This window comes from Suncus etruscus, chromosome 12, assembly GCF_024139225.1.
Source record: "Suncus etruscus isolate mSunEtr1 chromosome 12, mSunEtr1.pri.cur, whole genome shotgun sequence".
In the NCBI taxonomy this organism is placed as follows: domain Eukaryota; kingdom Metazoa; phylum Chordata; class Mammalia; order Eulipotyphla; family Soricidae; genus Suncus; species Suncus etruscus.
Genome location: NC_064859.1, coordinates 61,564,852 through 61,579,919, shown reverse-complemented (window position 1 = coordinate 61,579,919; position 15,068 = coordinate 61,564,852). Strand labels below are relative to the sequence as shown.

The window sequence follows — 15,068 nt, the reverse complement described above, 5'->3', positions numbered from 1 at the left end:
TCAAGATCTGCTTTCCAATAGACGAAAGTCAGTGATTGAATGAGGCGATCTTTTTGCCATGTACACAAAGTTTTCTTCCTTTGTGGCAAGATACAAATCTGGATAGGCAACTGATTGGAAGTAATTCATACTGCCAATAGGTTCCATCATGAAGAGGATATTGGTCTCATCTTCAATTATTTCGGGTGTCTCAAAAGCCTGAAAATAAGAACAGAGATCTGTTAGCTATAAGATGCTAAGAAAAGAACAGTTTTTTGTTTGTTTGTTTGTTTGGTTTTGTTTTTACATCACACCCGGCAGCATTAGGGTTACTCCTGGCTCTACGCTCAGAAATAGCTACTAGCAGGCTCAGGGGACCATATGGGATGCCGGGATTCGAACCACCATCCTTCTGCATGCAAGGCAAAAGCCCTACCTCCATGCCATCTCTCCGGCCCCAGAACAATTTATTTTCATGTCCTCATGAAGACAGCACATTAGGAATATGGCTTTGTAATATGTTGATACAAGTTCTTTTTTTTTCTTTTTGGTTTTTGGGTCACATCCAGCAGTGTTCAGGGCTTATTCCTGGCTCTATGCTCAGAAATCGCCCCTTCCAGGCACAGGGGACCATATGGGATGCTGGGATTTGAACCACCGACCTTCTGCATGAAAGGCAAACGCCTTACCTCCATGCTATCTCTCTGGCCCCGATACAAGTTCTTTATTCATTTGTTTAGACAGTAAGCACTTATTACTTGTTCATTCAATAAGCATTTATTACATGTCTGTTAGATGTAGGACTCATCCTAAGTAAGTAACTAAGACTCATTCTGAGTAAGTTGATTTCCTTAGTTATTTGGAGAAAAATTCAAATTAGTTATGTAGATTGCCAATGATACTAGTATCTTTCTTCAAGTACAGAATTGTCTTGTTCTCCCTTCAGCATGTTACTCCATATATGAATCTTCTAACTCTCAATCTTATTTGAACAAGAAAATGGTCATTTGATATTTAAATTGTTTGTTTTCATCAGACTGGAGAGGCAGTATAACAGGTAAGGTGCTTGGCTTTGCACAGGACTGATCTGGGTTTCATCCTCAGCACCAGTCTCTTGAGCAAGGACAGGAGGAAACCCTGAGGTCAGAGCCAGTTGTAACCCCTGAGTCTGGAGCCAGGAGCAGACCCTGAGCACAGCTGTGTGTACCCAAATCAAAAACAAAAAGTTTGTCTCCATATTTAAGAAGCAATTAAAAATCAAAGCAAAATAAGAATATGTAAACAATTTTCCAATTGTTTAAGCAACTGATAATATAGGTTTTAATATAGGTTTAGGCATTTTAATATAGGTTAGGCATTGCCATCCCTTTAGATGGTACTCTTTTTAGGAAATAAAAACAGAATCTGGGGCTGGGCGGTGGCGCTGGAGGTAAGGTGCCTGCCTTACCTGCGCTAGCCTTGGAAGGACCGCGGTTCTATCCCCCAGCATCCCATATGGTCCCCCAAGCCAGGAGCGACTTCTGAGCGCATAGCCAGGAGTAACCCCTGAGCGTCACCGGGTGTGGCCCAAAAACAAAACAAAAAACAAAAACAAAAACAAAAACAAAACAAAAACAAAAACAGAATCTCCATAGGAAAAAAATAAAATTCCGGGGCCCGGAGAGATAGCACAGCGGTGTTTCCCTTGCAAGCAGCCGATCCAGGACCAAAGGTGGTTGGTTCGAATCCTGGTGTCCCATATGGTCCCCCGTGCCTGCCAGGAGCTATTTCTGAGCAGATAGCCAGGAGTAACTCCTGAGCACCGCCGGGTGTGGCCCAAAAACCAAAAAAAAAAAAAAAAAAAATTCTACTTATAACAAAAAATGCCTATTTTTTAAAATAAAAAATAACTAAATACTTCTTCAGAGATTTTAGTTCTCAAATCCATTTCTCTCCTATTTTTTCATCTCCCTAAATGGAATTTTTTGTCTTCCTTCTGTGTGTGTGTGTGTGTGTGTGTGTGTGTGTGTGTGTGTGTGTGTGTGTGAGCATGTGTGGTACCAGGGAAGAAACCTAGGTCCTTATACATGCAAAGTATATGCTCTATTATCTAGTCATGGTGCCAGGTTCCCCAGGAGTTTATTCTCCAATACAGAACAGATTCTATTTGCTTCTCACTACTCCTTACCCCTGACTATTGTTATAACCGTTTACTCCATTCTTTATTGCTTTTCTCCAGATCTAGTCTCTAATTTAGAAAAGTAATTGAAGACAATTACTATTTGAAATGCTTTGATGCTTTTCAAGTGAAAAGGTAATGACTTCATGATCTCAAATAAAATCCAAACATAAGGCTAAGCAGACACTAACCTCCACTTATCATTCTTCCCCATAGTGTTCCAACTCCTGGGGTATTCCTTTTGATCTTTGAAACTGATCTTTGAATCAGTTTTCTGGGTGTACTTAGAGCTTGCTGTGTAGGAATGAATGGTCATCCTATTCTCTTTCATGAGATGCTCCTTGCTACTAGCAGCTCTCAGCTTACAAGGAACTCTGCTCTAGGCACTCTGTCTAGTACTTTCCAATCTCTCTCTCTCTCTCTCTCTCTCTCTCTCTCTCTCTCTCTCTCTCTCTCTCCATCCTGCTCATTTCTTTATAGCTTCTCTGCCTCTTCTTCCTTACTTATGTTTGGTTTGTCTATTCATCAAAAGACTAAGTTCTATAAACTCACAGTATTTTTGCTCAGCACTGTCTGCATAGTGTTAGCACTGTGCTTAAAACTAGAAGGTGCTCAATAAATAACGCTTGAAAAATGAATTAATTAATGAAGGTATTGTCTGCTCCATGGGCATCACTTTTAGCTCACTTGATTCAGAGAGACTAACACTTGTGCCCACATTAATCCTAGTTGGGGGTGGGTGAAAGCATCCTTTTTTATTTTAGAAGAAAATATACATTAAATTGTATCTAATAAAGTACCCATGGCATTAAAAATCATGGAAAAATTTTCTCCTATTAGATCACTTCTAGTCATTTTAACTATTTCCACACTTTAACAATTAGCCTTAGCATCTAGGCCAGGTCCTATGGGCTGTCAATCTCATTACATTTCTATTGATTGATTGGGTTCTGACTTAGAATGTTCTCAATAGATAGAATTTTAAGGAGTGGAGGGTTAATAAAAAAAAACTTGCTTATATAAATGAGTTACATCATTGTTTCTTTCTAGAAACAAACCATAGGTTTAAAAATGAAGTGGGCCCCAATGTAACACCATGCACAAAGGTAAAATCCAAATGGATTAAAGACTTTGATATCAGGCCTGAAACATGTAGGTAAAACACTTCATGACATTGAGACTAAAGTTATCTTCAAGGAGGAAACAGCAATCGCCAAATAAGTGGAAGCAGAGATAAACAGAGGAGAATATATTAAGCGGAGAAGCTTCTGCACCTCAAAGGAAATAGTGCTAGGATACAAAAGCCACCCACAGAATGGGAGAAACTATTCATCCAAAACCCATCAGGTAATGGGTGAATATTTAAGATATACAAGGTACTGACAGAACTTAACAGGAAAAAGTATGACACCATCAAAAAATAGGGAGAAGAAATGAACAAACACTTCTTGGCCAAAAGACACATGAAAAAATACTCCACATTACCAATCATCAGGGAGATGCAAATCAAAACAATGATGAGGTATCTCACTCCACAGAGACTGGAATACAGCACACAGAACAAGAACAATCAGTGCTGGAGGGGATGTGGAGAGAAAGGAACTCTTATTCACTGCTGGTGGGAATGCCATCTAGTCCAGCCTTTATAAAAAACAATATGGAGATTCCTCAAAAAACTGGTATTTGAGCTCCCATATGATCCAACTTTACCACTCCTAGGGATATACCCTAGGAACACAAAAATACAATTCAAAAATTTCTTTCTCACACCTATATTCATTGTAGTACTATTTACAATAGCCAGACTCTGGAAACAACCAAGATGCCCTTTAACAGATGAATGGCTAAAGAAACTATGGTACAATTACAAAATAGAATATTATGCAGCCGTCAGAAGAGATGAAGTCATAAAATTTTCCTATACATGGATGTACATGGAATCTATTATGCTGAATGAAATAAGTCAGAAGAAGAGAGATAGACACAGAATAGTCTCATTCATTTTTATGGGTTTTAAGAAAAATTAAGGACATTATAATAATGCCCAGAGATAGTAGAGATGAGGTTCAGAAGGACTGGCTCACAATATGAAGCTCATCACGAAGAGTGGTGAGTGTAGTTAGGGAAATGACTACACTAACAACTATCATGACAATCTTAATGAGTGAGAGAAGTAGAATGCCTGTCTTGAATACAGGTAGGGGTTGGGAAAGAGGGAGGGGAGGCATTGATGGTGGGAATGTTGCACTGGTAAAGGGGGTGCTCTGTTTATGACTGAAACCCAACTACAATCATGTTTGTAATCATGGTCTTAAATATTTTATTAAAAAAATGAAGTGTGTACTGGGGCTGGAGCAATAGCACAGTGGTAGGATGTTTGCCTTGCTTGTGACTGACCCAGGATGGACCTTGGTTCGATCTCCCATGTTCCATATGGTCCCCAAGTCAGGAAAAATTTCTGAGCACATGGCCAGGAGTAACACCTGAGAGTCACCGGGTGTGGCCCTCACAAAAAAGAAAAAAATCCAAAAATAAAGTGGGTACTAATAAAAGACAATATTCTTAAAATTTTTTAGTCTTTATAACTATAATACTTAGAATTGACATTTATGAAAAAATATATTGTATGTTTTTAAAATAAATGTAACATCAATTATATAAATTGTGTGTGCGTACATACATTGTAATGGCATTAGAATATTCAATCACACCTATTTTCTGAAGGAGTCATTTTAGCAGAGGTGAGCTCTAGTGGGCATGTCTATGTGTCTGGTTCTCTGAGGGGTACAGTGGTAGTGGACATGGAACTGAGATTAAGGAACATGTTGGTGAGAGGTGCGTTTGAATCAGAAGGCCAGGAGTGGCCTTCTAAAAGCTTTCGCTTTTAGTTTTGTGTTGTGCCCATTGGCAAGCCATTGATTTTCTCTGCTCTTACTTAGATAATTTGAGTTTCATAGATGAAAATTCTATTGTATTACTTTCAAATAGAGCATAGATATCAGTAATGATCAAAGAATGATAGGATAAATGAATACCATAAATTGGGAAGGGAATAGAATCAGACAGAGAAAGGAAAAAAAGGAAGAAGGCAATTTCTCTCTTACCCACTTTCCCCATCTCCTCTACACTTTCACAGATGCTGCCTCCATTTGCTATTATAATTAGACAAAAGGACAATAGGACTAACTGGTACTGTAGGAAGAGAAAAGTTCAGTGCTACCTATTACAAATGTATAGAGTAAATGATGAGAAATAAAAGATTGAAGACAACTGACCTTTAGTAATACAGGTTCCCCTTCATTTTGGGCACTCACAAAAAGTTGAGTTTCTGAGATTCTTAGTGTCACAGGTGCTTTAGAATCATCTTCTTCTGATAGATAAAAATCCATGTCAAATATCACTGGTAAAAAGAAAAAAACAAAACAAAAGTAAGTTTGTTATATTTGTAAAACCTAAGAGTGCGTGCGTGCATGAGTCTGTGTGTGTGTGTTTAAATCTTCAACTATGGTAAAGTACCAGAAATAAATTTTATGCATCTTGATATCTCTACAATGTCAGCCACATTACTAGGTAGGGTAATACTTTTAGAATTTTATATAGTAAATGAATGGTTAGGGAGTGGTGAGTATTTGTGGAATCTCTTATAATAGCATTTTTGAGGTCATTAATTCATAATAAGCAATAGTGGTGAAATTTGGGAAAGATGATATGCTCATGTATTGGTGAAACGTAGCTTTTTTCATTGAGAATAATGTTTAACAAGACAATGAAATTATGGCTAGGAACCCAGAAGTTCCATTTGTAGGATATGTTCCCATCAGAAAAACAAATATAATTATAACCAAAGTATTAACACAGTAAACAGCTGTTTTGCCTCACAGCTATAAAATAAATAAATGCTATTATTTTAATATATATATATATATATTTTTTTTTTGTGGTTTTTGGGTCACACCCGGCAGTGCTCAGGGATTATTCCTGGCTCCAGGCTCAGAAATTGTTCCTGGCAGGCACGGGGGAACCATATGGGACGCCGGGATTCGAACCGATGACCTCCTGCATGAAAGGCAAATGCCTTACCTCCATGCTATCTCTCCGGCCCCTATTTTAATATATTTTTATTTAAGTAATATGATTATAGTTGGGTTACAGTCACAAACAGAACACCCCCTTCACCAGTATAACATTTCCCCCTCCCAAGGTCCCCTCCCCCCTTCCCATCCCCTGCCTGTATTCGAGACAGGCATTCTATTACAGTTATCTGTTTTTAAGTTCAGTAAATTGTTTTTTTTTTTTTCCTTAAAGGATAAGGGTTAAAAAATATATAATAAAGGTGTGACAGTGGCAGTTGCCGTTGTTTGCATAGGCCCAGAAAAATATGGGGAAAACTGAAAAAAAAAATCCTTGGCTTGATTACAAGAAGGACTCACCCCCGAAGTTTATTGGCATAAGACCGACTCTGGGCTCCATGCATACCAGTCTGTCCAATCCGATTCATTCTCCATGGTCCGAGTGAAACTAGTCAACTGACTTTCTAATTGTCTTCTTGATTAATTTGGGTAAGACATTTAATACTTTTTAGCTCAATTTTTAAAACTGAGGATTAAGGCCATCTCGAGATCCAAAGAAAACTGAGTCAGAAAATTTTATACTTTACTTATATGTTCTCAAAGATAGGTTTTTTTTTTTTTCTTATGGAACTGTCAAATTTGATGAAGCTCCTGACTTTGCTATTTGCTGTGGTCATGTGCTTCAGCTTATTCTAGAAAATCTGCATAAATCTAGGAGCCTAGAGAAGTTTATTCACTGGAAACAGAAATCTTGGAAGGAATAAAGATATAAAAGGAGAAAAGTGATAGAGTTTGTCATATACCTTTTTCTCTCTGTGATGCAGTAGCACGGAGGTGGTTATCTTGTTGAGTGATATTTTGATTGAGTCCATCCTGCAGCATGAATTGGCCATTGTTTCCTACACGTCTGTATTTCAAATTGCTCTGGAAATTGTAAGATATGGACCTGGGCTTGATTTCTAAAAACATTATCACAAGTTCAGATTAGTGGTTATGTACAAAGATAGGTGATCACTCTGCTCTAACCCTTAAGCACAGGAAGTAGGAATAATGGAACACTGGAATATTCCAGTCTAGTGAGGAAATTGACAGAGAAGAGAAATGATCCGGACAGTAGTAAAATTGATTTTAGGATTATTCCTAGGGTTACTTATTTACTTTTACTTAATTTTAAATGTCCCTTAGCTAGGCAGTATCTTTTAAATTTCTCATTTTTGATTGTTCAGAGGTTGTGAGTCACTCAAAAGAGACATAATATTCCTCATCTAGATTTTTTTTTTTTTTTTTTTTGGTTTTTGGGCCACACCCGGTAACGCTCAGGGGTTACTCCTGGCTATGCGCTCAGAAGTCGCTCCTGGCTTGGGGGACCATATATGGGACGCCGGGGGATCGAACCGCGGTCCGTCCGAGGCTAGCGCAGGCAAGGCAGGCACCTTACCTTTAGCGCCACCGCCCGGCCCCTAAATCTTTTCTTAAACAAGTTAACTTCCCCGAGGAGGGGGTGCACCGTTCCCGGAAGTACTGCAATACCGGGTCGATGCGCGGAGCGGACGGAGCAAGCTCCTCTTCCGACTCCCAGCTCCAAAAATCCATTTAATATATTGTCCTCGGATAGAGGACGTATCAGATATTAAACTGATAAGAACAGATACTACACTTGATCTTAGCCAAAAGGCCGAGAAGCGATCCTCCTCATCTAGATTTTAAGTGAATGTGTTCTGAGGAAAATAAAGAATAAAATTAAAAATTATATAAGGGTTCCAAAAGATAATACTGTGCTTAAGGTGCTTGATTGGAATGCAGTTGACCCAGGTTTGATCCCCAGTACCACATATGGTCTTTAGTACCACTCCCAGAGCACTGCCAAGAGTGATTCCTGAGCTTGAAACCAGTATTAAGAAAAGTTGGGTGTGATACAAAAAAAAGGAAAAAAGGAAAAAAAACCCAAAAACTACAAAAACAAACTACCAAAAACTACAAACAAAATTATGTTACTGAGGTTGTTTGTACAAGTTCTACTAGATTTTTTTAACAGTGGTGTATGCATTGTATCAATAGCTTTAGAAATCTGCATGACTCTTAGTAATTCAGCTAGGACTCTGTTCTAAGGAAATACTTGGTGATAGAAATGGATATTTATTTTTGCATTACATTGAAGGGAGAAAAATTGACACTCTAAAATGTCCTTGATATGTTTCCATGGGAGAAAAGCTATATAACCTTTTTATATAGTGTGATTTTAATATGTTAATTATGCTAGTTTATGTATGTTGATGCATGTGGAAAAATTTTAGGGAAGGTACAATAGTGGTGCTGGTGGTAAAGAAATTTTTGTTGGGGCTGGAGAGATAGCATGGAGGTAAGGCGTTTGCCTTTCATGCAGGAGGTCATCGGTTCGAATCCTGGCATCCCATATGGTCCCCCATGCCTGCCAGGAGCAATTTCTGAGGGTGAAGTCAGGAATAACCCCTGAGCACTGCCAGATGTGACCCAAAAACCACAAAAATTTTTTTTGTCTTTTTTTTCATGTATTTTGTTGTATTTTCCAATTTTCTAGGTGAACTAATATTGAGCCATTATCCTATGTTTGGTTTACAAGTGCCTGACAACAGAGAAGTGGATAAAAATGTTGTTGTATGGCCCAGAGTGATAGCACAGACATAGGGTGTTTGCCTTGCATGCAGCTAACCCCAGGACAAACCCAGATTTGATTTCTGGCATCCCAAATGATACCTCGAGCCTGCCAGGAGTGATTTTCTGAGCACAGAACCAGGAGTAACCCCTGAGTACCACCAAGTGTGACCCAAAAACCAAAAAAAAAAAAAGTTGCTATTGTCTATATGTGCAATGGAATACTATTCAGCTATGAGAAAAAATAAAATTTTGCATTTCCTTATTACTTTAATGAAACTGGAGAATGTCCTGTTAAGCAAATCAGGAGAGGACCAATACTAGATGGTCATATTCATATGTAGAATATAAAGAAACAAAGCAAAGAAATAAAAATGGCCAATGAAAAAAATTCCCGAGATCATGCTAACAGAGCCAAGTTTACTAACTGATCAGAAAACAGGAAGGAGAAAGGATCCCTAATGGTGGAGGGATACTCACACTCTATGGTGGATATGGAATAAAATCTTCAGTAAAAACACCACTTTGATATCTAAAAACAATGGGAATGCCTAATAATGTGGTTCTATAATAGAGTTGAGTTTAATTTCCTCAACTTAATAAGGATGTAGCTTTTTTTGGGGTCACAGTTGAAAAAAATTTAGCCTTTAATAAGTTAGTGGTAATAGTAGTTAGCAGTATTAAAAAGATAGCAATAGAGCAGCATTTAGAATATTTGCCTTGCATGTGGCTAACCTGGATTTGATGCTCAGCATAACATATGATTCCAAGCCAGCAAGAAGTAATTTCTGAATGTGGAGTAGTAGGGATGGGGTGGGGAGGGGAGGAAGAGAGAGAAAAAGAGAGAGAGAGAGAGAGAGACAGACAGACAGACAGACAGAGGCAGAGACAGACAAGGAAAAAGACCAAGAGAGAGAAAGAGATAGAGAGAGAGCTCATGGCTTGTTTTTTCTGCATGAGGTCCCAATTCATCCCCATTATTGTATAGTCTCCTGAGCAAGGCCAGGACTAACCCTAGGCACTAAGCCAGAGGAGCCCTGGCACAACTGAATATGACCCAAAGCAAAAATAAAGCAAAACCAAAAAGAGCAGCAGCAACAATAACTAACCTTTGCTTACTATGTGTGTTTTTCAAGCCAGATATTTGCAAATATGATCTACCTAATCATCACAACAAACAAGATATCACATGATTTCATTTTCCAACACACAAATGTTAAACAACTTGATGCACAAGTTGTCCATGAGTGGCATTCCACTAAGACCACATAACTACTCTTGCAGAAAAACCTGTACAGTATGGTCAGAAAATAAACCAGTTTCTTAGACTCAGATCACTGCTGCTTTATCTTTACTGGAGAAAAACTAAAATTAGCTTTTCTCTTTTATAGTTACTAGATGAATGACTGGTTGCTCTTTTTTTTTTCTTTATTTTTTTGTTTTAATGTCTAGCTTTACGTCGAGTGATAAAGCTTTCCAAAAATTAGTTGTGTACTAAGGTCTGACGCTAAAAATTAGCTGTCTACTGAAGCCTGAAGCTTCTGACTGGTTGCTCTTTTGTTATTCTGAGTTTAGGTTCTGATGCCCCCTATTTTCTGTTGGCCTTCTTAAATTAACATGAAAACAACAACAACAACAACAACAAGGATGCTATTATGGTTGACTCTACCTTCTTCTGTTATTGTGCTGGTATTGGCAATGACTTCCAAGTCTGCATCAGTGAGGACCTCATTCAAACTCAGCGTTCTCTTTTTCAGAACATCCCCATGGGTGTCCATCACCACCATACTATTCTTGAAGGTAATTGTAGATGTCTTCAAGGTATTGGAGGTACTCAAAGACACACATTTATTCATGTGGCTCTCATGAAGTGGCCCATAGTTTGTGTCATAGAAGGATTTCTGTGAGAAGGAAAAATTGGAACTGAGGTTGGCCATAGAAGGAAGACCCTTTATTGAGAATTTTATGCTGCAGACCTAGTGAGGTGGATCTCCCCTCTGTCATGGGCAACTCAAACTTTAGCAGTCTGCCACCTCTCTTATCCATTCTGTCACTATTTGCCTGCCTTCCTCCCTCTATATACTCACTCCATTCTTTCCTGTTTTCTGTATCCCTCCCTCCCTCACCCCACTCTCTTTTCCCTTTTTCCATACTCTTCAGAGTTTCCTAGAAAGCCTGGGCTCCTCTCTCTGTATCTCTGTCTCTCTGTCTCTGTCTGTCTCTGTCTCTGTCTCTCTCTGTCTCTCTCTGTCTCTCTGTCTCTCTGTCTCTCTGTCTCTCTCTCTCTCGCTCTCATTCAACAATGTGTTGTTCAGAGGGCTTAATCCTGGCTCTGTGCTCAGGATCACTCCTGGTAAGGACATATAGAAATTTGAGGATTGAACCTGGATGGAAATGTGCAAGGCAAGTCCCTTCCTTATACTATCTCTCTGGCCCCAAGGCTGTGATCTCTTGAGAAGTAATTGGCATTTTCTTATAGACTCCAAAAGGAGATGCACTGAAACAGGTTTACAAATGAATATTTCAACTAGTTCTCCCCAGGAGGTGAAACATCTACTTGTCAGTTTTTAAATAATTTAGGAATAATTCTCTGGGAAGAGCTTTTAAAGCCATACCAGATACATATAAGGGAGAACTCATATTTGCCTGTTTGTGGGCTCCTAGAGTTTGGTGAGAGCTGTAGATTTCTCACTTCATTTGGCTTATTTCCTCCTCCTCATGGGCTATTATTTTTTTGTGGTGCAGAGGATCGAACTCAGGACATGCAAGGTATGTACTCTACTGCTGAGCCACACCCTTGACTTTTGGACACCTGGTGCTGAAGTCAGGAATACTGACTCCTGTGACCTATCACCTCAGGAGAACTCTCATAAAAGTGACCCAAAGGGACTGTTCCAGGATGGCATAGTTAACATTTAGAAGAAAGTCTGCCCCAGGAGACTACAGTTCTTGGAGTTTTAGGAAGGTCTATTGCATTCTGGGGAAAACCAGTGGGCATGGACATCAATCAATTAGTAGTTGGGAGAGGAAGGTAGTCTTTCATAATAAAGAAATATGTCTCTGGACTTCTAGTGAAGGCAAACAAAAGCATCTGGAACTGATGTCATTTTTTGCTCTTTTCTGTATAAAAGTAGAAATCCATATCAATGACAATCATTTTGCTTACCTGAGTCAGAGAGTGATGTTCCATTTCTGAGCTATATTCTTCATTTTCACTGTCAAAACAAAGATAGACAATGTAATTCTGTTTATTATATCACAAGTTGCTGGGTAACTTATTTTAATGACTATATTCATTTTAGTTAAAACACACAGTCATTATCATTTTTGAAACTTTGTGCGGTAATTTGTACTTCACAAATTTGAAAAGAATAATCAGCAGGAAAGACCTTGGAACTGATCCCCCAATTCAAGAATTGTAAGCAAATTTCAGAGAAAAGTGCTAAGCTCCTCAAGGAAAAAGAAATACTTTAAATGTGCCATACTTATTGCTTATTATCAGATTTATAATTTAGTTGACCGACTATCCAGGGAAAATTCCAATAGCTCAGTTTATGTTGCTTATTATTAGGTAATATTTATTTAAAGTGCCTGTTTTTATTCATTCACCTGTTTCCCCATGACCAAAGGGAGCTTGGCTGTATGTGTGCATTCACATACTTCAATCCTTGAGGAGCTGTGTTCTAGTCAAACTCCTCATGAGCATAGAAACTATTCTCTCCAAGAGTCCATTAAACCCATTTCAAGCATGTGAACCTATCCATGTGAAAATGTACTAGGACTCAGCACACTTTACAAATAGCTTTTCTGGCCAGAGCAATAGCACAGTGATAAGGCGTTTGCCTTGCAGGCAACCAACACAGGACTGACCGTGGTTTTAAATCCCGGCATCCTATATGGTCCCCCGAGCCTGCCAGGGGTGATTTCTGAGCACAGAGCCAGGAGTTACCACTGAGCGCAGCCCGGTGTGAACCCCCCAAAAATAGCTTTTCTGGGGTCAGAGAAATAGCACAGAGGTAGGCGTTTGTTTGCCTTGCATGCAGCCGTCCCGGGACGATCCTGGGTTGGATTCCCTGCATCCCATAAGGTCCCCCGAGCCTGCAAGGAGCGATTTCTGAGCGCATAGCCAGAAGTAACCCCTGGGCACAGCTGGATGTGGCCCCCAAACCATAATAATAATAATAATAATAATAATAATAATAATAATAATAATAAAAGCTTTTCTGGATCACAGAGACAGATACAGCCCAGGGGTTAGGATGCTTGCCTTGGGTGCAAGTAGCGGAGCCACCAACTTGGGTTTGATCCTGCATCCCATGTGGTCCCTTGAGCACTACCAGTGATCCGAGTGCAGAGCCAGCAGTAATTCCTGAGCACCTTTGGGTGTGGCCCCAAAACAACAAAACAAAGCAACACAAAAAAAGCCTGTCTGAAATGACAGTCGATATCAGCTGTCAATATCCCCGTTAATATCACCTTAATTCAACATGTGTCTGCTCAGATGGCTGGGACCTCACTGAACCTGCCTCCACGGATTCAGACAAGCCGGGAAACATTCCTATCAATGCCTCTGAGCCTGGCGGCCAGTTGGTTACTGGAAAGCCCAGCTTTGATGTGGTTGCCCTCGAACGAGCTCTGATCCTCGCATCAAATCATTAAGATTCACAGAATCTCTCTTTCCTACCTGTAACAGCTCTTCAGGTCCTCAAACAGATCAGGGACTTGGGCCATGTCGCTTTCCTTCGTAGTTGCTCTCAGACTGGTTCGCCAAATGCCTGTTGGGGAAGCACCTTTGTTTTACACCCCGAGAAACGTACCAACTAACTTAGCCCGCACTCAGCATCTTCCCCATTCTTCCTCCACTCCCTCCAAGGAGCTGTCAGGCTCCCCTCCACCCCTCCGCTTTGGAAAGAATCTCCCTCTCCAGGTGTCTCCCTTAGGCTCCCATCCCCAAACTTCAATAAGTTTGGAGAAGTTACAGAAACAAGCCGGCTTGTTTCTACAAGTGCAGGTGAAAGGCGCTTCCAGTTTTCCCCGAGTGGATTTTGGCAGTGGAAATGTCTTTCTAAGGGACCTTGACTGATCCTCCCACACCCACTCCTACTCCTCTAAGGCGTCCTTCCCTATCAGGAGGAAAGAAAAGCCTCTTCTTTTGATCCCCTCCGCCGAGTGTGATTCTAACTCACACGGCGGGCCAGGGAGGAAGGAGCAGAGGAGGTGGAAGACGCTGGAGGCAGTCTGAGATACCCGCCAGGAGAGAAGCCAAAGGCAATTTGAAAAGCCAGCAGCAAGGTGCTAAGCCAGAGGTACCTTCGGTGGACTCAAACGCCAATGAAATGACTCCCTGCAGCAGGCTTGGCCTTTTGTCTTCTTCTGCGGAATGGGCGGGGCCACGATTTCGTCATGGGAATTTACAGGGAAGAGTCCCCGGTTGTCTGTCTTAAGTGCATTCAATCTTCTACCCAAGTAACACCTGATAACATTATTCACAGACATTCTAGAAAATTCTGCTTTGGTTCGAAGCAACGCTAAAACCCAGGGTTTTGGAAAAGGGAAGAAGGGCAGCAGTTTGAACTGCTTTCTAAAAATACAGAGTGGAGAAGGAAGGGGGGAAACTCCAAAAATCAGAAATATTGATGGGTTTGAGTCGGAGGGGGAGTTTAGCAGCTGAAGTTTGGTTTTTGATGACTTCATTTACTTAGTGCACTCTAGGGCAGAGTAAGAAATGTTGAAATACTTGGCAGCCCCTTGGCAGCTCAGGAGTGATGAATCTTTTTCTAGGGAAGGTTGACTCAAATCGGCATAAATTTCTCTGTGGAGTGATAACCTTCTTATTTTTTTTTGTTTATTTTTTTTGGGGGGGATCTGCACTCAGAAATCGCTCCTGGCAGGCACCGGGGACCATATGAGATGCTGGGGGTTGAAACCCGGTTTGTACAGGGTAGTCTGCGTGCAAGGCAAACACCCTACCTCTGTGCTATCACTCCAGGTCCCATGGAGTGATAACCTTCTGAGCAGGGCAGGTAGATGAGAGAAAAGCAATTGCCCTGAAAGACTTCAAGTCCCCACTTCCCTGAAGACTTCGATCTCTATTTATTTATTTATTTATTTATTTATTTATTTATTTATTTATTTATTTATTTATTTACTACAGCAGAGTAGTAGGAGAGAGAGTTCTTTGTCCTGGTCTGAGTGATTCTCTCAGATTCTAACAAGTTCTCATCTTCTTA

At 40.1% G+C, this 15,068-nt stretch overlaps 1 protein-coding gene and 1 non-coding gene across 2 annotated transcripts; both read right to left on the bottom strand.

Moving 5' to 3' along the window:
• IL1A (interleukin 1 alpha) lies at nucleotides 1-13,569 on the bottom strand. The gene is made up of 7 exons (XM_049784438.1): nucleotides 13,523-13,569; nucleotides 12,005-12,053; nucleotides 10,508-10,739; nucleotides 7,011-7,166; nucleotides 5,413-5,537; nucleotides 5,246-5,257; nucleotides 1-189 (listed from the first exon to the last, which is right to left on the bottom strand). Exons 1-7 carry the CDS (start codon nucleotides 13,567-13,569, stop codon nucleotides 1-3), a joined length of 810 nt encoding a protein of 269 aa, XP_049640395.1.
• LOC126024959 (U2 spliceosomal RNA) lies at nucleotides 7,704-7,894 on the bottom strand. The gene has a single exon (XR_007501024.1). It is a non-coding gene; the product is annotated as a U2 spliceosomal RNA (small nuclear RNA).
• Nucleotides 13,570-15,068: the final 1,499 nt, after the last annotated feature.